Genomic DNA, 22,264 nt, shown 5'->3' on the forward strand with positions numbered 1-22,264 from the left:
GGAACAACATTATGGTGAAAAATCATGTGAAAAATATGGATCCAAGATTACTTTCGTTTCGTTTTGTCCCTTTTGGGCCACCGTAGTGTACGTAACATGTACGTCACCAATCTGCTGCGCAGTAGCATGCTAGCGAGTAAAAACAATACTTGATGGGATATAATGTAACATTTATCAGACATTTTTACACCTAAATATCAACGCTAAATTATAATACTAAAGCTAGTAACGTCGAGTATCATGGAAACAGAAAACCGACCCAAAAAGGTGAGTAACCTTACTATTATGTAAATAAATGGGTCTTAATAAAGGAAACAGATACTCGAAAAACATACTCACCCACATTCACAGTATTAAACGTCTGATTAATTGTACATCGATTAGATTTTCCCCTACTGGTTACTATATTTATCTATTATAAAATTACGTTTTAGCAGTTTAGATACCGAGTTCAATGTGTCAAAATTAAGCAAACGAGTGTGTGCTTGTTTGTGTTTTGATAAAACTGATTTAATATGTTAAAGCGTCCCCTGCTTTAGCGTAAATAAACACTTATACGAAGAGAATGTGTGCTACTGAACTGCTTTCTAACGTTATGGGATGCTGTTTGATTTGTAATGTATGCAGTTTGTAATGCTGTGTGACTTGTGTAATTGTCAGAGAAACTACTCGGAGAAGTCTGGATCAGAGGGCTCCGAGGATGATGACTATGTGCCGTATGTTCCTGTTAAGATTAGAAAACAGCAGATGGTGAGCAATCTCTACTATAGCATGGTCATTGATTGTCATGAGAAATGTATTTTTGTTTCCTTTGTCCTTTTCCTGTGGCTCGCTGCCACTGTCTTGGATATTTGCTATGGTTCTTAGAAAAACTCTTGTCTCTTTCTTTTGCTGTGACCCTCAGCTCCATAAGGTGATGCGTCTGCGTGGGAAAGGGCTCACGGAAGAGGAACAGAAAGACAGTGGCGGAGAGCAGAAAGATGAGGATGAGGGTCTGGGCCCCCGATCTAATGTCAGTCTGCTGGACCAGCACCAACACCTCAAGGAGAAAGCTGAAGGTCTTTACACCCTCCCCTGTGCTTCATTACTTGATTACAGTCTAATGCTGTGGCTCTTAACCTTTTTTACTCTGGGCCTCCCACTATCTTAACAATATTTGAAGGTCTGAAGAAGACTCTATTACATCTATCTATCTATCTATCTATCTATCTATCTATCTATCTATCTATCTACAGGTCCTTCTCAAAAAATTAGCATATTGTGATAAAGTTAATTATTTTCCATAATGTAATGATAAAAATTAAACTTTCATATATTTTAGATTCATTGCACACCAACTGAAATATTTCAGGTCTTTTATTGTTTTAATACTGATGATTTTGGCATACAGCTCATGAAAACCCCAAATTCCTATCTCAAAAAATGAGCATATATCATCCGACCAATAAAAGAAGTGTTTTTAATAAAAAAAAAAGTCAACCTTCAAATAATTATGTTCAGTTATGCACTCAATACTTTGTCGGGAATCCTTTTGCAGAAATGACTGCTTCAATGCGGTGTGGCATGGAGGCAATCAGCCTGTGGCACTGCTGAGGTGTTATGGAGGCCCAGGATGCTTCGATAGCGGCCTTAAGCTCATCCAGAGTGTTGGGTCTTGCGTCTCTCAACTTTCTCTTCACAATATCCCACAGATTCTCTATGGCAGGCCAATTGAGCACAGTAATACCATGGTCAGTAAACCATTTACCAGTGGTTTTGGCACTGTGAGCAGGTACCAGGTCGTGCTGAAAAATGAAATCTTCATCTCCATAAAGCTTTTCAGCAGATGGAAGCATGAAGTGCTCCAAAATCTTCTGATAGCTAGCTGCTTTGACCCTGCCCTTGATAAAACACAGTGGACCAACACCAGCAGCTGACATGGCACCCCAGACCATCACTGACTGCGGGTACTTCACATTGGACTTCAGGCATTTTGGCATTTCCTTCTCCCCAGTCTTCCTCCAGACTCTGGCACCTTGATTTCCGAATGACGTGCAACATTTGCTTTCATCCGAAAAAAGTACTTTGGACCACTGAGCAACAGTCCAGTGCTGCTTCTCTGTAGCCCAGGTCAGGCGCTTCTACCGCTGTTTCTGGTTCAAAAGTGGCTTGACCTGGGGAATGCGGCACCTGTAGCCCATTTCCTGCACACGCCTGTGCACGGTGGCTCTGGATGTTTCTACTCCAGACTCAGTCCACTGCTTCCGCAGGTCCCCCAAGGTCTGGAATCGGTCCTTCTCCACAATCTTCCTCAGGGTCCGGTCACCTCTTCTCGTTGTGCAGCGTTTTTTGCCACACTTTTTCCTTCCCACAGACTTCCCACTGAGGTGCCTTGATACAGCACTCTGGGAACAGCCTATTTGTTAAAACATTTCTTTCTGTGTCTTACCCTCTTGCTTGAGGGTGTCAATGATGGCCTTCTGAACAGCAGTCAGGTCGCCAGTCTTACCCAGGGCCGGATTAAGAGTTCAGAGGCCCCTGGGCACAATGTCTTGTAGGCCCCCCCCTTAGGCAGGCCAAATGTATATTTTGTCCAAGGACATTTTAATATGGCATTTACAGTTTTACTGACTTAAAAGGAACCTTGTACTCTGCTGGAGTAAAGTTCTTAAATGGTCGTTCTTTCCCATAGGAATTTGTAAAACTATGTTGGCAGGCGTCTAAAAAGACAGGCACTCAGTGCAAATATACGCTCCGTTATCCAAAATATTTGTTTTCTTCCCCTCGCTTGGGCCACAAGTGCGCATGGCGAACTTGCAATGAATACATTTTATCAGACCGCCCCTCGCGGCCCCGAAACACTATACCGGCCCACCGGGGAAACTCCCGACTCTCCCGATTGCCACTCCGCCCCTGGTGCCCAGGGCCCCTTAGATGTTTGGGGCCCCTGGGCAAGTGCCCAGTTGCCCTAATGGTTAATCTGGCCCTGGTCTTACCCATGATTGCGGTTTTGAGTAATGAAACAGGCTGGGAGTTTTTAAAAGCCTCAGGAATCTTTTGCAGGTGTTTAGAGTTAATTAGTTGATTCAGATGATTAGGTTAATAGCTCGTTTAGAGACCCTTTTCATGATATGCTAATTTTTTGAGATAGGAATTTTGGGTTTTCATGAGGTGTATGCCAAAAACATCAGTATTAAACCAATAAAAGACCTGAAATATTTCAGTTGGTGTGCAATGAATCTAAAATATATGAAAGTTTAATTTTTATCATTACATTATGGAAAATAATGAACTTTATCACAATATGCAAATTTTTTGAGAAGGACCTGTATATATAGAAAAAAATTACTGACCCCAATCCTTTGAACGGTAGTAAATATTGTTACAAAAGATTTCTATTTTAAATAAATGCTGTTCTTTAGAGAATCCTGAAAAAAGTATCTATTTATATCTATAAAAAATATAAAGCAGCACAACTGTTTCCAATATTGATGATAAATCAGCATATTATAATGGTTTCTGAAAAATCATGTGACACTGAAGACTGGAGTAATGGCTGATGAAAATTCAGCTTTGCATCACAGAAATAAATTATATTTTAAAGTATATTAAAATTGAAAAGCATTATTTTAAATTGAAATAATGTTTCACAATATCACATTTTTTTTGGTCAAATAAATGCAGGCTTGATGAGCATAAGAGACTTCTTTCAAAACATTAAAAATAGTGTTTTCAAACTTTTGACTGGTACAAAGTATGTGTGTGTATGTGTACGTACGAAACAACTTTGATGCATCAGTCATTTCAAACTTTCAGTTGAGGTATTTCGTTTTTGAGGTTTTAATAGATTTTTAGCTTGTTTAACCTATGTGTAAAATTCAAGGATTAAAAATGTAATTTAAACCTGGAAATAAAAAAACATCTAAGATTTTGGTTTTGAAAATTAAAATGTATGATATAAATGTGTAAATATGAAAGGTTTTTTAAATTAATTTTGTTTATTTTAACACTTGTTTATAATTGTAGCATAGTTTAAAAAGGAAAAAAAATATAGGCCTATACTAATCTTCTTAAGTGTTCTGTTTTTTCTTCCATAATTTTTATTTATTCTCAATTCTTGCATTAATAATTGTAGCTCGAAAGGAGTCTGCAAAGGAGAAGCAGTTGAAAGAGGAAGAAAAAATTCTGGAAAGTGTGGCTGAAGGCAGAGGTAAACTATAACAGAATCATTTGCCAAGTTCTTAAATGTATTGGTAAAAAGTATTTATCATAAACCTGCTCAATCTCTTTATCAGCTCTAATGTCTGTGAAGGAAATGGCCAAAGGAATCACATACGATGACCCAATAAAAACAAGGTGAGCTGACTTTCACTCTCCATTAATTTGTCAAATCATGTGCGTTTGCATTAAAGACAACACCAAATAATTTCTGATATTCTCTTCAGCTGGAATGCGCCACGTTATATTCTCGGCATGCCGCCAGCACGGCACGAACGTGTACGGAAGAAGTACCATATTCTTGTTGAAGGTGAAGGCATTCCACCACCCATTAAGAGCTTTAGAGAGATGAAACTTCCTCAGGGTAAGATCCATCTCAACTATTTTACATGCAGCGCCTCACTCACAGCTTCACGCTAATGGCTCGCTCTTAACTCTAATGGTCTTTGCAGCCATCCTGAAAGGACTAAAGAAGAAAGGAATCGTTCACCCAACACCCATTCAGATTCAGGGAATACCAACCATGTGAGTTCCATGTTGGGCTGTTTGTCTGGGGGGCGATATTCAATCATTATCATACCGTGTCTGGGGGCTTTAGATGGTTTTAGCTTGTTGTTCATTTAAAAAAGTACAAATAAACATTTAGCTTGAATTTTAATCAAAAATTAAAACTATTTTAATATTCTCATATTAATGTGTGTGTATGTATATATGTGACCCTGGACCACAAAACAAGTCACATTGGTCAATTTTCTGAAATTGAGATTTATACATCATGCATAAGCTGAATAAATAAGCTTTCCATTGATGTATGGTTTGTTAGGATAGGACAATATTTGGCCGAGATAAAACTATTTGAAAAATCTGTAATCTGAGGGTGCAAAAAAATCCAAACATTGAGAAAATCGCCTTTAAAGTTTTCCATTTATGTTTGCGACTGTGCAGCATTCACTCACAAAAATAAATGTTTTATATATTTATGGTAGGAAATTTATAAAATATCTTCATGGAACATGGTCTTTGGCATAAAAGTAAAATAGATAATTTGACCCTTACAATGTATTGTTGGCTATTGCCACAAATATACCCGTGCAACTTATGACTGTGTATATATACAGTATATGATTATACACACACACACACACACACACACACACACACACACACACACACACACACACATATATTTACTGTACATATGGCATAAACATTTCAAAATATTAACATTGTTTTATAAACTTGTTTGTTTGTTTAGTCTCTATGGCAGGGACATGATTGGCATTGCCTTCACCGGCTCAGGAAAAACCCTGGTTTTCACGCTGCCCATCACTATGTTTTGTCTGGAGCAGGAGAAACGGCTACCCTTCTGTAAGAGAGAGGGACCCTACGGCCTCATCATTTGCCCTTCTGTAAGCCCACTCTATCTCTCACACATCCTGTGTCATCTGCTAGAAATATGGCAGAAAAGAATTAAAGCAGATTACCTATATGTAACAATATTTCACAATATTTCTTCATATAAATCACAAGTCAAGAGTCAGATGGCAACAGTATGGTAATTTATATTGCACGTCTTTCTCTTTGTCCGTAGAGGGAGCTGGCGAGGCAGACACATAGTATCATTGAATACTACTGTAAACTCCTAGAGGATGAAGGTGCACCACAGTTGCGCTGTGCGCTGTGTATTGGGGGCATGTCTGTAAAAGACCAGATGGAGGTTGTAAAGCAGTAAGTCAGATTATTTAAATTTACACCTCATGACATTTATAAAAGAAAAGGTCGTTAAATACCAGGGAGGCATACTGGGTCTTTATTTGGATGCTGATTTAGTTAGAAATCCCTTATAAACTTATGAATGATAATGTGATTGTAGTGGGGTGCACATGATGGTGGCCACTCCTGGCAGACTGATGGACCTGCTGAACAAGAAGATGGTGAGTCTGGATATCTGCCGCTATCTGGCTCTGGATGAGGCTGACAGGATGATTGACATGGGTTTTGAGGAGGACATTAGGACTATCTTCTCTTACTTTAAGGTACTTTTCTGCACATCTCATGATTAGGCAACCCGATTATAGAACATTTAGTCAGTAAATATACTGAAATTTCACTGCCCTTTTCAATGTTTTGCTGAATATGTAGTGGTTTTATCATCAAGGGTAATTCATCAGGATAAGAGTGTTTTTTTGCCCAATATGTCTCTGCTTTAGGGTCAGAGACAAACGCTGCTCTTTAGTGCCACTATGCCCAAGAAGATCCAGAACTTTGCCAAAAGTGCTTTAGTGAAACCCATCACCATTAATGTGGGCAGAGCTGGAGCTGCAAGCTTGGACGTCATCCAGGTAAGACATTAAAATGAAAGCCTAGCATTATTCTTTCCTCATCTTCCATTCAATCCTTTTACTTGTTTTGTAAAATTCTATCATCATTTAGTCAGCCTTGTGTCGCTCCAAAACGGTATAACTTTATTTCTTTTGTGGAACATGAAAGAGGATATTTTGAAGATTGTTGGTTAACAAACAGTTTCAGTTCCAAAATCACAGCCATAAGTCAATGGGAACTGAAACTGTTTGGTTACCAACATTCTTCAAAATATCTTCCTCGATGTACTGCAAAACAAAGAAATGCATACAGATTTGGAATGACAAGAGGGTGAGTAAATTATGACAGTGTATAATACACTACCGTTCAAAAGGTTGTTGTTTTTGGAAGAAATTTATTATTTTATTCAGCAAAGATGCATTAAATTGATCAATGTGATAATAAAGGCATTTAAGATGTTACAATATATTTCTATTTCAATTAAATGTCTGTTCCTTTTATATTTCTATTCATCAAATATCTTGAAGGATTTTTTTTTTTTACGGTTTACACAAAATATCAAGCAAGTCTTTTTGACATTGATAATAATATGAAATGTTTCTTGAACAGCAAATCAGCATCTTTTCTGTAGAATCATGTTACACTGAAGACTGAAATGCTAAAAATTCAGCTATATATTGTTTAATATATTAAAATGGAAAACAGATATTTTGAACTGTAGTGATGTTTAAGGATTTTATCAGTATTTTTGATCTTTATTTGCATCTTGGGTGAGCATAAGAGACTTAATAACATTTAAAAAAAATCTTTCCAACCCCGAACTTTTGAACATTCGTGTATGCTAATGAATCTAAACATTTTTTCTTATACATCCTCACTTTAATTTGTGTGTTTTAGGAAGTGGAATATGTCAAAGAGGAAGCCAAAATGGTTTATCTCCTGGAGTGTCTTCAAAAAACCCCACCTCCGGTACAGAGCCTCTCGTTCTTTTTAAACCACATCTGAGAACCCTACATTATCTCTTCTAAAGGTCATACTTCGTACATTGTGTCTTAGGTATTAATCTTTGCGGAGAAGAAAGCAGATGTAGATGCCATACACGAGTATCTTCTGCTGAAAGGTGTGGAGGCAGTGGCTATTCACGGAGGAAAAGGTACCACATCATCCATCTCAATCCGCTTGTAAAGCACACACTATCAATCAGCTGTATGCATGCTGGCTCCTGCAGCTACAGACGCTCTCCACCAGGTGTCAGTTTCTGCTGCGGTGTGGCTCCTATCATAGTGCTAAACCACTGTTCAAACTATGTCAGAACTTTTGATCTCACTTGACCTGAAAGGACCGATGAATTTCTGAGTTTCTGTGGATTCTCTTGACACTGATTATACACAGAAGCTAATGCTGTTCACGTTACCTAAAATGTCTAATAGTCTGTTATGAATGTGACTGTTCAGCACAAAAGTAAACAGATCATACAGTTCAGCAACACACTCCTCATTTGTGCTTTTTAGACCAAGAAGAGAGAACGAAAGCCATTGAAGCATTCAAAGAGGGAAAGAAAGACGTCTTAGTGGCTACTGATGTTGCTTCGAAGGGTCTGGATTTCCCAGCTATCCAGCATGTAGTTAATTATGACATGCCAGAGGAGATTGAGAACTATGGTAGGTGTTCAGATGATTGTTTATTTAGAGTTTTGATTTTTTTTTTTTTAAATATAAATGATTTTTATGAGCATAAAAATATCCAAAGGTACATGAAAATACATGTGTAATGCTTCAAAAGATTTCTATTTCAAGTAAATGCTGTTCTGTTTATCTTTCTATTCATCAAAAATGTGACGGCACAACTGTTTTCAACATTGATATGTTAATTTGAAAATATATTAAAACAGAAAACAAATGAATTAAGATTGTAATAAAATTACAGATGTTTTTACAGTATTTTAATCAGCCTTGTTGAGCATAAGACACAACCTTTCAACAAACTAGTATTTAATATGGTTCATACAGTTCAAAATGTATTTAGAAGCCACACATGTAGGAATGTGTTTTAGATAACAAAATGTTAAAGCATGTGGCATTTATTTTAAATAACGGTAGTACAGGCACTCCTTTGACAAAAGTTTATGAAATTAGCTTATTAATGTCATTGCAAAAACGGTTCAGAAAAGTAGTTAGTTACGATGAAAGCTCCAGCATAATTTAACTGTAGATGCCACTTTTGTTGGTCTTTTTTGTTTGTTTGTTTGTTTACATGAAATGTGTGACATTTATTCCACAGTCCACCGAATAGGCAGAACGGGTCGATCTGGAAAGACAGGAATAGCAACAACATTTATAAACAAAGGATGTGGTAAGTTTTTTTAATAGATCGATCTTTAATTTTCTTTGGTTTTTCATGTTCATTTGTGTTGTTGCTTCTTCCGTAATAAAACTACCACAAACAATGAATAATTATTTCCAAAAATATGCTGTATAGATGTTATTGTGCATCTAAACTCTTGTTTTATTTCATAGATGAGTCTGTGCTGATGGATCTGAAAGCTCTTTTGGTTGAAGCCAAACAGAAGGTTCCTCCTGTACTGCAGGTCCTACAAACGGGAGACGAGACGATGCTGGATATTGGAGGTACAAATGACATACTTATTGCTGAAACAAGCTTATATAGTCTTATATAGCTTACATCCACAACATTGTTGTGACATTTGCTTGATTGTGCAAAGAGGCTCAAAAGTAAATTCTGCTTTTCATTTCTAGGAGAGAGAGGCTGTACATTTTGTGGCGGTTTGGGCCACAGGATCACCGATTGTCCCAAGTTGGAGGCCATGCAGACAAAACAGGTCACCAACATCGGCCGCAAAGACTACTTGGCCAACAGCTCCATGGATTTTTAATGCTGTCTACTCCTTCGATGTTAAATTCTTCATTGAGAGAGGCTTCGGTGTTATGTTTTATGTCATTTTGTACAAAATGTATTATTCATGGAATTGTACATTGTTTCATTCATTTCAGTGAACCTTTTGTTGCAAAATACAGTCAAAAATACAGCTTTTTATGAGTAAAAAAATATATTAAAGTTAGTTCCATAGAGTTTTCAGCAGGTTTTCCTCTGATGTTCATTTGAGTATTTATCTGAAATCCGCTCAGGCATGTTTTTGACAGTTAATTGTTTATTTGCTACACATCCAGTGTAAATATATGAATGTCAATTCATGCTCTTCGTTTTATGATGCAAACTGCAAATAAAATTCTTCTTTGAGATTACGATTACATCTCTTTGCAACGTCCTGTTTATGACCAAGCTTGGCTGATAGTTAATAAAGAAGCACGTCAATGTAAAGGCTCAGCATTTGTAGGAAACCAGTGTGGACCATTTTTAGGCCTCTTGGTGGCGAATGACGTGGCCCCTACCCTCACAGAAGCTTGATTACTATCAAATTTAGCATCAAAAACTCTCTCTCTCTCTCTCTCTCTCTCTCTCTCTCTCTCTCTCTTTTTCTCTCTTTCTCTGTCTCTCTTTCTCTCTCTCACTCTTTCTCTTTCTCTCTCTCTCTCTCTCTCTCTCTCTCTCTCTCTCTCTCTCTCTCTCTCTCTCTCTCTCTCTGTCACTCTCTCTGTTTTGTCACTTTCTGTAGAAAATACAGGAACTGGACAGGATCACTTAGAGGCAAACTAGCACAATGGATGTAATCTCTAAAGAGGGACCGCTCTTTTTGCAGGGGGTCAAGTTTGGAAAGGTAATGTTGTTCATAGAAAATGATAATTCAACACTTAAATAAGGTGGAAATTGTGTGGCTTTCATTTTATTGATTCATTATTTGAATTATAGTATTATTAGTACTATTATATATGATTAATTATATTATTTATATTAATAGTATATTTTATAGTTTATTGCTTGTGTGTGAAGTTAGCCAGGCTGAGGTCATGGGTTAAACTTGCATGGGAACACATGAGCCGGGACGGTTGAAACACTTTTCAGATAAACGTCGTTTTCTAAGATAAGGTTACAGATAGATTTTTTTTGTGTGTGTGTGATCAGCAACTCACATATGTGTTCTCTTAGTATCATGTGTTATTCGGTAGAAACATAGAATGATTTAAGTAAAAATTTACTTTGAATGGGAGTCGGGCTTTGTTTCAATCGTCCCTCCAGAGCGGGACGATTGAAACACAGGGGTGGGACAGATGAAACATAACAGTTTAAACGGTAACTATTCATCTAATTCTTGTTTTTATGACCAATACCTGACAAGTAACTTATGTACATATTGTTAAAAAACATCATTTATTTTAATTTTAAGGTTCATATTAACATTTTTGTTCTGTCGCCCAATAAACAATCGGCGATAAGCCTTTGCGCATTTTGCATAATACTTCTAATAGGGTATTTTGAAGAAGACAGACAAATCCGTTTACAATTAATTCTTACATTTATTCCTTGAGTCATATTGAGTGATTTAGTCATATTGAGTGTTTTCCTATGACCAGGTTTAGCGCACGAGTCGCTGTTTCAACCGTCCCGACAGCGCCTCCAGCCATTTAAACCTGTTTTGTCCGTAAACTAAAAAACTCTGATATTATACACTTAAGGGTGTGATGCAGTACTAATACACCTGCTGTATTATTATTAAAATGGCACATGAAACAATAAATACAACTTGTCAGTCAAAAAAAAGTACCGCACGAAAGATTTCACTAACCACACTCAAAAACAGGTTTCCGGCTCTAACTTTAAAACGGCAAGACGTAAAGAAGAAGGCCGTTTCTCAAAACCAAGAATGCAAAGAACGGACTTGTGTTCTTGGGGAGAACGCTCTTGCTAGTTGTTCTTGGAAGAATGAACTTACAAGGTGACGAGCACACAGAACGCTGCTGACAGTTTGAGGCGATGTGTTCTTGCTGGTATTGCGCTATACCCCCACACAGCGCCGTCATCAGTACCCAAACATAACAAGAATTATTGATGATAACAGCCAGGTTTTTAGCATGACTGGCCGGTTGGCTCGCTATCTACACCCGCGTGCGCTTATGGAGATTCTTCACAACCTACCGAAAATGTTTGAGCATATTTTCGATTCGCCATAAATTTTCGTAAAAATGGCAATATTTGAAATCTAATCTACACAGTAGATTTCTCGCATCAAATGTTCTCAGAAGTGAATTTAGTGATCAAATAGCATACGAAATTGTAGAAAAACGACTTACTGTTGTTCTGCCTTTCTGCTCCCCGCTTCTTCCTTGAATGCCGAAATGAATGCTGGGATATTTCTGCCATCAAGTTCACACAAGTTACCAACCGATGCATCCTCGGTAAAATGGGCGTGTCAAGAACACTTCCGGGGTTTTTAACCGTTCTTGCCAAAATGCAAACTTGTGTATTGAGACAGTACTTGGGCAGCGACTGATGACATTTCACAAGTCCACAAGAACACAAGTACAGACAAGAACGCATATTGAGAAACAGCCGAAATGTTCCCGCAGGTCTTATAGGCATTGCGTGCTGTACGTACCGACGAAATTTGACGTACATAACGTGAGTGGTTTTCAAGGAAATCTCAATGTTTCATCCGTCCCGCGTTTCAATCGTCCCGGCTCTCCCCTACTGATAAAATGTGATCACTTTGATTAAAAAATCTCAGGCAAATGCAGATTTGAAGGGAGATTAAAATCCACCAAATGATGAAAATCATTCTTTAATCATTTACTCTTGTCCTCATTTCATTCCAAACCGGCATAGCTTTCTTTCTTCTGCGGAGTATTTGTTTTTTGTCCATACAATGCAAGTGAATGGACTCCAATGTTGTTTGGTTACCAATGTTCTTCAAAATATCATCTTTTGTGTTCTGGAGAAGAAAAAGTCATACAGGTTTGGAACAACATGAGGGTGAGTAAATGATGACTGAATTATTGTTTGCAGGTGAACTACTCCTGTAAAGTAATTATGATGTATTAGGTAGGAAGTAATGGAAAGGAAAAGATAGGAAAGTCATTGCTAATCACAGTTATAACAGCATTAAAGCCTCCCTTTAATTATTTACAACTAGCCTTGGGAATTATAGGTGGTCAGAAATCTTCAACTGTACATTATTAATATAGAAGGGAAACGGCAGCTGGTTACCACCTGAGGTACTTCCATCTCCATGGTAGCGTTTAACGGCTATGAATCATTCATAGGAGATAAACCGAAGGAACTTTTCATAACTTCTGCTGCCGCCTCTGGCATGCTCTCCCAGATACTAACTGTTCCCAGTGGATGAGTACTGAACCAGACAGTCTGATAAACCCTTCCGAGTTATGCCACAAAATAATTCATTTTCCTTACTCTTGTCTTTGATTCCATTAAAACATTCCCCTTGTTCCTGCAGAAGATATGGCGGAAATCCTGGCTGATTCTGTTTGAGCCCAGCCCTGCAGGGATTGGTCGCATGGAGCTGTACGACATGCGTGATGGAGGGGGTCTGAAGGGGCTTGTCGTTGCAAGGCCTGCGGGGCTCAGGAAGGCAGACAAACGGGTGATTCGCCTGACTGACTGTCTGAGCATCACCCCGGCCCCAGGAGAGAGCTGTCCCAAGGATTGCTCTGCCTTCTTTTTAAACACCACCTCATGCACCTACACCATCGCTGCTCCCACTCGAGAGGACTGGATCTCTGTTCTGTGCCAGATAGCATTTCAGGTATGAGGATTTTGCAAAGTACAATGTGTTCTTGGGTCAAACATTCCTGTCAAACAAACCCTATCCTTAACCATAACTTTGACACTTCAGTTTTAACTTCATTTGGTCATGCATTCTATTGGAATCTAACCCATGACCTTGTCATTGCTAGCACCAATATGGAGTGTTTAAGCTACGAAAACTTCTCAATGCAACTTTTGTATGCAATATATTTCCCTGGGTCTTACTCTGGCTTTAAGAGGCAATCAATTTTCATGTCATGAAGTTATCTTTGAAAATCATGGATATGAAAAATAAGGATTGGAGCTCTGCTTGCATTGCTAAATGCAAAACATTCTATAGTTGCCTTGACAAGAATTTTTAAGTTCAGAAGGTTACTTTACTAATTAGATGAGTAAAAGTTTATAAGTTGGCTCAACCGGAGCTAATTATTTGAGTTAACCTAAAAAGTTGAGTGTGATAGGTTGGCTTATTTTTCCCCCAAGTTGGCTCAACTAGTTGTTTTTAGTTGCCTTGACAAGATTTTTTAAGGCTCAACTAGTTTTTTTGTTGCCTTGAAAATAAGTTTTAAGTTCAAAAGACTACCTGTAGCTCATTAGATAAATAAAAGTATTTGAGTTTAATTGGAGTGAATTAGTTGCATTAAGTTAAAAAGTTGAGTGTGAAATGTTGCCTTTTTTTTTTTTTTTTTTTAGTTATGAGCCACTGCTAAAATCAAAGGGGAATTATTAAAATATATTATTGATAAATTGTTCAAGCAACTACGAACAAGGATTTTGATCTAGGAACATATTATTGGATCCTGTCTCCTGTCAGAAGCTATCCTTTTTTATCCATTCATGTATCCAAAACCAGTTCAAGTTTTGTCTGACACCTAAAACCAGGCAACAAGTAAGTAAGTAGTAAGTAAGTAAAGTTTATTTATAGAGCACTTTTCACAGATAAAATCACAAAGTGCTTTACAAAGTGCAACCACAAAATAAAACAGTATACAATCAGTAAAAATTACAACATTTAAAGAGCCCAAAATAAAACCCAGTTAACTAAATGCTTGTCTAAATAACAGTGTCTTAAGATGCCTTTTAAAAGAATCGACCGAGTCGGCCACACGGAGGAACAACAAGTTTGTCTGATACACTAAACTAGTTAACACAACATTTTGATCAAAGGCTAACATTTTGATATCAAAGCTAGTCATTAACCAACTTTTTGGCAGAAAATAAGAGATGAAGTGTTGGTAAATCAATCAGTTAATTGAATAATTTTAGTTGCATCTTTATTGTAAGCTCTCATAAACCAAGTCATCATTGAATGGAAGTACATTTTCCAACTACTAAAGTCAACACATCTATTATGGCAAACAGTTTTTAAGGTACAGCTTCACACAACAGCTCGCCTGGCTGTCACAGAGGAAGTGTTGATAACCACACCTTTGAGTTTATGATTGCACAAGATAGTTCTTTTCAAAGACTGATAGCATAAAAAGAGGAATTACTAATGTACATTGCTATCAACTGCCTTATTTTTTTTTAGAAGACCCAAGGAACTGAAGATGCCAGGAAAGTCCAGAAAGATAAATACATGCCACTGGCTGATAATCAACTGTACTCCACCTGGGGAGCAGGTGAGACTGGGGTCTGAAAATACACTTCGCTTTAAGCGAAGCCTGATCCAGAACCACGATAACGATTAGCTACTGTTAAACTAGGTGTAACCAACTGTTTGTTGCAGTTAAGCAAGAGGATGTCTTTTAATGATGCAGACGTACTTCTGTTTTGTAGGTCTAAATAAAATAAGAACATAGCACAGAAATAATCACTCACACATACTATTTGATAAACAGAGACAATCATTAGGGTTGTCAAGCATTTGAAAAAAATTAATTGAATTACATTACATGATATGATGATTAATTAATAAAATTATTCACAAATAATGGCATAGATCAATATTTTTTTGCTCAGAAAAATCCACAAAATGCAGACAGTTCAAAGACATTATTGCGGTAAAATGAAAAAGTTATAAAAAGGTGTCAAAATATATATATTTTTTTATCTCCTTATCTTTGAACATTGAGTCTCAAAGTGTTCAGTCTAAGTTCTTGTCTTTTTATCTGTCTTATATTGTATTTTATTTTATTGTTGGTTTTGTGTACTCGTGAAGCAGATGGCCGTCTTTGGTGTTGCATCATATCTTGCTGTTCGTTTCAGCATCTTGACATGTTTCTTTTTCTGTTCAGAAGTTACAGGTCTTGTTTTATTAACTTGTACATTTTATTTATTTAAAACATTTTGGGATCTACCTGTCTCTTTCTCATAAATACACATTATGCAGCGCATTCGTTTCCTCCATTTTCTTAGTATTAAAATGCTCACCCAGAGATGCGTCAAATAATAGTTAAATATAAATGATAAGAAGTGTAGTCTCAGAGAAACTGGTGGTCAGTCTCAAGATGACTCGCAACACTGATAACGCAAATGCTTTGAAACAAAGTAACGGTTATCTGAAATCTGTTTTTGAGCCACACAGATGTACTGCTATATCTCCAACTGCTACATAGCTATATATCCAACGGCTATAGATCTATGTGTGCATAAAAGGTGTCAAAAACTAAGGACCCTCAGTATACCCTAGAGAAAAATAATTGATGCTAAGTATACTACAAATACATTTACATATTTTCAGTATGCACTTAATATGAACACCCTGCATTGTACTTTTAGCCTACTAAATTGGTAAACTTAAAGTGTGCTAAATTGGAAAAAAACGAATTTAGTACTAAATGTACTTTAGTTATCCAGAAATAGTGCTGAATTTGCATATTCATAGAACCTCGTATACTAAATGAGGCAAAGGTGTGAGTTGCATTCAAGCTATTTTAAGCCATGCATGAAAAAAAAGTGTTCAAATATGTAATTTTGGTGATCAAAGATGAGTTTTAATGGATACAATTATTGACTGCTGGGGGACTTTAAGTATATTTGATTGTGCTAAACTGGAACTATTGCAAGTATACTTCAGGTACACTTTAAATATCTTTCTTATAAAGACTGATATTATATACACTCACCTAAACGATTATTAGGAACTCCATACTAATACTGTGTTTGACATCCTTTCGCCTTCAGAACTGCCTTAATTCTACGTGGCATTGATTCAACAAGTGCTGAAAGCATTCTTTAGAAATGTTGGCCCATATTGATAGGATAGCTACTTGCAGTTGATGGAGATTTGTGGGCTGCACATCCAGGGCACGAAGCTCCCGTTCCACCACATCCCAAAGATGCTCTATTGGGTTGAGATCTGGTGACTGTGGGGGCCATTTTAGTACAGTGAACTCATTGTCATGTTCAAGAAACCAATTTGAAATGATTCGAGCTTTGTGACATGGTGCATTATCCTGCTGGAAGTAGCCATCAGAGGGGGGGTACATGGTGGCCATAAAGGGATGGACATGGTCAGAAACAATGCTCAGGTAGGCCGTGGCATTTAAACGATGCCCATTTGGCACTAAGGGGCCTGAAGTGTGCCAAGAAAGCATCCCCCACACCATTACACCAGCACCACCAGCCTGCACAGTGGTAACAAGGCATGATGGATCCATGTTCTCATTCTGTTTACGCCAAATTCTGACTCTACCATCTGAATGTCTCAACAGAAATCGAGACTCATCAGACCAGGCAACATTTTTCCAGTCTTCAACTGTCCAATTTTGGTGAGCTCTTGCAAATTGTAGCCTCTTTTTCCTATTTGTAGTGGAGATGAGTGGTTCCCGGTGGGGTCTTCTGCTGCTGTAACCCATCCGCCTCAAGGTTGTGCATGTTGTGGCTTCGGTGTGGTTACGAGTGGTTATTTCAGTCAAAGTTGCTCTTCTATCAGCTTGAATCAGTCGGCCCATTCTCCTCTGACCTCTAGCATCAACAAGGCATTTTCGCCCACAGTAATGCCGCATACTGGATGTTTTTCCCTTTTCACACCATTCTTTGTAAACCCTAGAAATGGTTGTGCGTGAAAATCCCAGTAACTGAGCAGATTGTGAAATACTCAGACCGGCCCGTCTGGCACCAACAACCATGCCACGCTCAAAATTGCTTAAGCGCCTTTCTTTCCCATTCTGACATTCAGTTTGGAGTTCAGGAGATTGTCTTGACCAGGACCACACCCCTAAATGCATTGAAGCAACTGCCATGTGATTGGTTGATAAGATAGTTGCATTAATGAGAAATTGAACAGGTGTTCCTAATAATCCGTTTGGTGAGTGTACATTTATATATATATATATATATATATATATACACACATACATACATAGCCTATATATATATATATATATATAAATATACACTGTGTGTGTGTGTGTGTGTGTGTGTGTGTGTGTGTGTGTGTGTGTGTGTGTGTGTGTGTGTGTGTGTGTGTGTGTGTGTGTGTGTGTGTGTGTGTGAGTGAGTGAGTGAGTGAATATATTAGCTTACTAATGATTGAAGAAATGTGAAAAAGGTATGGTAAACTTAGGTATATGCAGCCTGTTTATAAAAAAAAGACATTTCTTTCCTATTGATCAAGATTTAAGATTGTTTTTAGACCAATTATTCATGTAATCAATGTCACTACTTTATAAGTCTTGGCCACCCCTGTAAAATATATTTTATTTTGTCTTTCATTCCAGAGGCCTGACATCACAGGGTTTGTCCAGAGAGACTTTAGTTTGATGTTTTTATGAATTCCGCCCCACAGGCCAGTTCCAGGTGACCGTGCAGAGCACAGATGTGTCTCAGAGGTGCAAGATATCTGGGTCATACCTGCTGTCTTCTGAGAAAGATGCTATTTGCCTGCTGGACCTCAAGACCGGACAGTCCATCTACCGCTGGCCCTACAGGCTCCTTCGGAGATTTGGCCAAGTCAAGGTGCTTCATGAGGAATAAAGAGAACCCTCTGACTCAACATTTTTGCTTATATAAATTATATATATATATATATATATATATATATATGTATGTACATACATATATATATATATATTGGCATTTTCACTTTGTAAAGAAACACTATGTGCCTAAACACTAAACACGTAATGCGCAAACCGTTTTCAAATTTGCATTTTTGTTGTTTACATGGAGACGATAATGGTATAGTTTTCAAAAACTTACACTTTCGAAACCAGTTTTCAGTCTTTCAAAACGCAGTTGTCGTGTAAATGAACAGCCTAAACGCATACAAATCTTTCCATTTTTAAATAAAAATGGTGTCGTGTAAATGGCTCCCTATGCTCACAAAGGTTGCATTTAGTTGATCAAATATACAGTAAACGGTACTATTGTGAAATACTGTTACAATAAAAAAAATCAATTTTAACATATTTAAATATTTATTTCTGTGATGTCAAAGCTGAATTTTCAGCATCATTACTCCAGTCTTCAGTGTCAAATGATCCTTCAGAAATCATTCTAACATGGTAACTTAGTGCTCAAGAAACATTTATTTTATCAATGTTGAAAACAATTGTGCTCCTTACAATTTTTGTGGAATGTTCTTCTGGATTCTTTGATGAATAGAAACAAAATGTATTGGCTTTTTTTTGTAACATTATAAATGCAAATACTGTCACTTTTGATATATATATATATCAAGTATATAGTAATATACAGGTGAAACTCGAAAAATTAGAATATTCTAATTTTTCTGTTTTCTATCTATACTGTATATTCAACAGTTCATGTATTTCATTCTTTCAAATTAAAAGGTGAAACTAATATATTTAGTAAATATAACTATATACATATGCATTATTATACTTTTCAGAAGGCCGACATTTCTGCATTTAAAATCCTTTTTTTATTTATTTCATGTAATATTCTAATTTTCTGGGATTTTGAATTTGGGGTTTTCATAAGCTGTAAGCCATAATCATCAAAATTATAACTTTTGCACAATATTCTAATTTTTATTATAGTAATTTTTTTGTATAGTAAAATTTTATGAATAATGAAAAATTATATAAAAAATTTATATAAAAAATTATATTGAATAATGGTATTTTTTTTGTAAGGAGGATCTTTAATGAATGAAAATATTTAATTATTTTCTTGTTTCAGTTTTTTGAATATAAGTGAATACAAGTTTTTGAATTTTAACTATTTATGTCTTTTCAGGGGGGAATTATGATTGAGGCTGGTCGTCGGTGTCACACAGGGGAGGGTCAGTTCATTTTCTTGTCAAAACAGGGGTCACAAATACACAGGGCCATTGAGGAGGCCATCATGCACCAGAGTGTCCAAGAACTGCTGGCAGAAGCTACTGCTCTTCCGCAAGAATTTGCACCCCAGCCCCCCTTGCCTAAAAGCAAACCACAGGACAGGTCTCAGGTGAAAATGCTTCCTCCAGTCAGCATGAACCAAGACCGAGCGTGCCCAGCATTAAAATGCAGATATGGACAGCAGATACACAAAGCCATTGGGGAGGTTCTCGCACACCAGAGTCTCCAAGAGCTGCTGCCTCCATCCAAACCCCTTCCACAAGCCATTCCAGCTCCACCACATTCACCAAAACCCAAAACTAATGTCAATATGTATTTTCCAGTCAACAAGAATCAGGAACGACCTTGCCCATCTGCATTACAGAAATATGGGCAGCCAAAACACAGGGTCATGGAAGGAGCTTTCACACACCAAAATGTTCAAGAGCTACCGGCATCACCCAACCCTCCTCAACAGGCCCCTCCGCTGCCACCACCCCTGCCTAAAATCAAACCACGGTGCAGGCCTAATGTTAAAAAGCATCCTCCGGCTAACTTGAATCAAGAAAGACCATCTCCTGCACATTCACGCAAAAACATCTCCTTACCAGATCCACCTTCTTTTGTCAAAAGCCCTGAGAGTAGCCCAGATGATGTTTTGTACTCAATAATATTTCCACAACCAAAACCAAGAGCAAAAATGAATCTCCCAAGAGTTGCAACACCTCCCAGTCCACCACAACACTTTGGAATTCACATGAATCCGGATACAGATGTAATTGTGGAGAAAGAGAAGGAATGGAAATCTTCTGAGAGCAGCGATGATGAGTCTCCTCCCTACACTAACTGGGCTACTAAGACTACTGCCGAGCAGGATCCACCCAATTTTGAGGATCTGTATAGCAAAGTGAATTTTGCCTCCAAGCTCAAGAACAGACAGAATGAGGACAATGATGGTCAAGAGCAGCCAAACGCTGACCAACAAACTCCCGTGATCACTTCAAGCGAAATCTCTGTCGACTTCAAACAGACCCTTTCTAGCATTCTTTTTAGAGAGCTGTCCAAAATGCCACCTTCATTTCCTTCCAGGTCACATGGGGGAAGTTGCGATAAGATAGACAATATAGATGAGGAGATGACTGATTAAGGTGTCTATGCTGTCACTGCTAGCCTGATTAATGTAGCCTAAGTGATATGCGTTATAGCCTACTGTGCGGTAAGTTACCACATACTTTTTCAATAATAATGTACAGAATATGTGAGATAGGCTAATGATTAAATCTAGAGAAAACTGTATGATATGAATAATAAAATGTAAATGATTTTATTAGAAAGGTCTTTGTAAAAATGTGTATTACTAACCAATCAAAAATTGTCTAAACCAATTGGTCGCTGGCATGAAATAGTTGAGTGCGGTTGTCGCCTCTGTGTCTTTTAAAGGGATAGTTCACCCAAAACTGAAAATTGTCATAATTTACTCGTCCTCAAGTTGTTCCGAACCTGTATGAGTTTCTTTCTTCTGTTGAAAGAAGTATTTTGAAGAATGTTGATAACCAGACAGTTGACGGTTGACTTGGTATGTTTTTCCTAACATTGCCAACATTCTTCAAAGTATCTTCTTTTGAGTTCAACAGAAGAAGGAAACTCATACAGGTTTGGAACAAATTGAGGGCGAGTGAATGATGATAATATTTATTTTTGAACAAACTATCACTTTAATGCAGCGTTTCCAAACCCTGTTCATGGAGGCCCACCAACAGTACACATTTTGGAAGTCTCCCTTATTATCTGACCAATATTTCTGCTATTGGAGTCTCTACTAAGGAGCTGATAGTTGAAGATGTGTTTGATTAGGAAGAGTTTGAAAATATGTACGTGTTGGTGTGCCTCCATTAACAGGTTTGGAAAAGTTCCTTTAAGTTATCTTTTTTATTCTGTGAAATCCCATTTGAAGCGCTACACATATTTTTAAACCCTGACCTTGATTAAGCATTAGGCCTACATTGATTGGACTACTACGAACACGCCCCATTGCGGCATTGATTAAACCAAAAAAGTTATTTGATCAAACTCATTCGTGAACGAACTGATTGAACTAAGCATGTCGCTCGTGAAAAGGGGATACTGTGCTGACCGACTCAACAGAGACTCATCATGTGATGCAATAATGCTAACTCAATTGAGATGTCGTGGTACTGAAAGTCGTTAGGGTCTTGATAATTTTAAGGTACAACAAAAAAAATAATACTTCCATACCTGATTTGTTAACATTGGGAACGCGTGTAACTTTTTAAACTGTTACTTGTTTCAGTCGTGAACAAATCTGTTGAGTGAATGCTTTAAACGACTCAGACAACACACTAAAAGACACTTAGGCTACTTTGTCGCCAACTAGAGAAACTATGTAACCTAAAGAAAGTATCTGCATTTTTTTCTGAATCTGAATTTTTGTTAAACTGTTTCAAAAACTACTTAGTGCTGGTTAATCAATGGAATATGATATCGGATGAAACTTTGAAATAAAAAAAAAATAAAAATAAAAGATTTTATTTTATTAAATTGTTCAGCCATTCAGATTGCTCATTGCTGTAACCAATGTATAAATCGAAGCAATTCCGATAAATATATGAAAAGAACATCTTTATTAAACTTTTGAGGTAATAAAAAAATCACAGAGACATAAATAGCATTTTTGTCATTACTGATGAAGGTTTTGTACACATGGAATGGAACAATCCAAATTTAGGCAAGTCTGTCTTAAAGTGCAATTAAAGGGCTTGTATATTTCCCCCCTTCCCTTTTTTGTGAGTTTTCAGAAATTTTGTCAATCAAGTAGC

General features: G+C 37.3%; 2 protein-coding genes across 2 annotated transcripts; both read left to right on the forward strand.

Moving 5' to 3' along the window:
* The first annotated feature begins 68 nt into the window (after positions 1 to 68).
* ddx41 (DEAD (Asp-Glu-Ala-Asp) box polypeptide 41) lies at positions 69 to 9,788 on the forward strand. The gene is made up of 17 exons (XM_077247559.1): positions 69 to 267; positions 661 to 750; positions 905 to 1,058; positions 4,115 to 4,189; positions 4,275 to 4,335; positions 4,425 to 4,561; positions 4,650 to 4,722; positions 5,453 to 5,606; positions 5,789 to 5,925; positions 6,071 to 6,233; positions 6,408 to 6,539; positions 7,417 to 7,488; positions 7,576 to 7,672; positions 8,031 to 8,180; positions 8,800 to 8,871; positions 9,036 to 9,146; positions 9,276 to 9,788. Exons 1-17 carry the CDS (start codon positions 241 to 243, stop codon positions 9,410 to 9,412), a joined length of 1,842 nt encoding a protein of 613 aa, XP_077103674.1. The 5' UTR covers positions 69 to 240; the 3' UTR covers positions 9,413 to 9,788.
* Positions 9,789 to 9,920: 132 nt separating this feature from the next.
* Positions 9,921 to 22,111, forward strand: dok3 (docking protein 3). The gene is made up of 5 exons (XM_077248070.1): positions 9,921 to 10,255; positions 12,887 to 13,195; positions 14,729 to 14,819; positions 17,930 to 18,099; positions 19,345 to 22,111. Exons 1-5 carry the CDS (start codon positions 10,199 to 10,201, stop codon positions 20,572 to 20,574), a joined length of 1,857 nt encoding a protein of 618 aa, XP_077104185.1. The 5' UTR covers positions 9,921 to 10,198; the 3' UTR covers positions 20,575 to 22,111.
* Positions 22,112 to 22,264: the final 153 nt, after the last annotated feature.

The sequence above is a fragment of the Siphateles boraxobius genome, unplaced genomic scaffold (assembly GCF_051911475.1).
Source record: "Siphateles boraxobius isolate OS27281-9 unplaced genomic scaffold, OSU_SipBor_1 3, whole genome shotgun sequence".
NCBI classification, from domain to species: Eukaryota; Metazoa; Chordata; class Actinopteri; order Cypriniformes; family Leuciscidae; genus Siphateles; species Siphateles boraxobius.

Coding starts and splice junctions, on each gene's coding strand:
- ddx41 (XM_077247559.1), top strand. CDS start 241: ATGGAAACAGAAAACCGACCCAAAAAG. Junction 1,059..4,114: donor CCTCAAGGAGAAAGCTGAAG/GTCTTTACACCC, acceptor TAATAATTGTAG/CTCGAAAGGAGTCTGCAAAG. Junction 9,147..9,275: donor GACGATGCTGGATATTGGAG/GTACAAATGACA, acceptor TTTCATTTCTAG/GAGAGAGAGGCTGTACATTT.
- dok3 (XM_077248070.1), top strand. CDS start 10,199: ATGGATGTAATCTCTAAAGAGGGACCGCTCTTTTTGCAGGGGGTCAAG. Junction 10,256..12,886: donor AGGGGGTCAAGTTTGGAAAG/GTAATGTTGTTC, acceptor TTGTTCCTGCAG/AAGATATGGCGGAAATCCTG. Junction 13,196..14,728: donor TGTGCCAGATAGCATTTCAG/GTATGAGGATTT, acceptor ATTTTTTTTTAG/AAGACCCAAGGAACTGAAGA.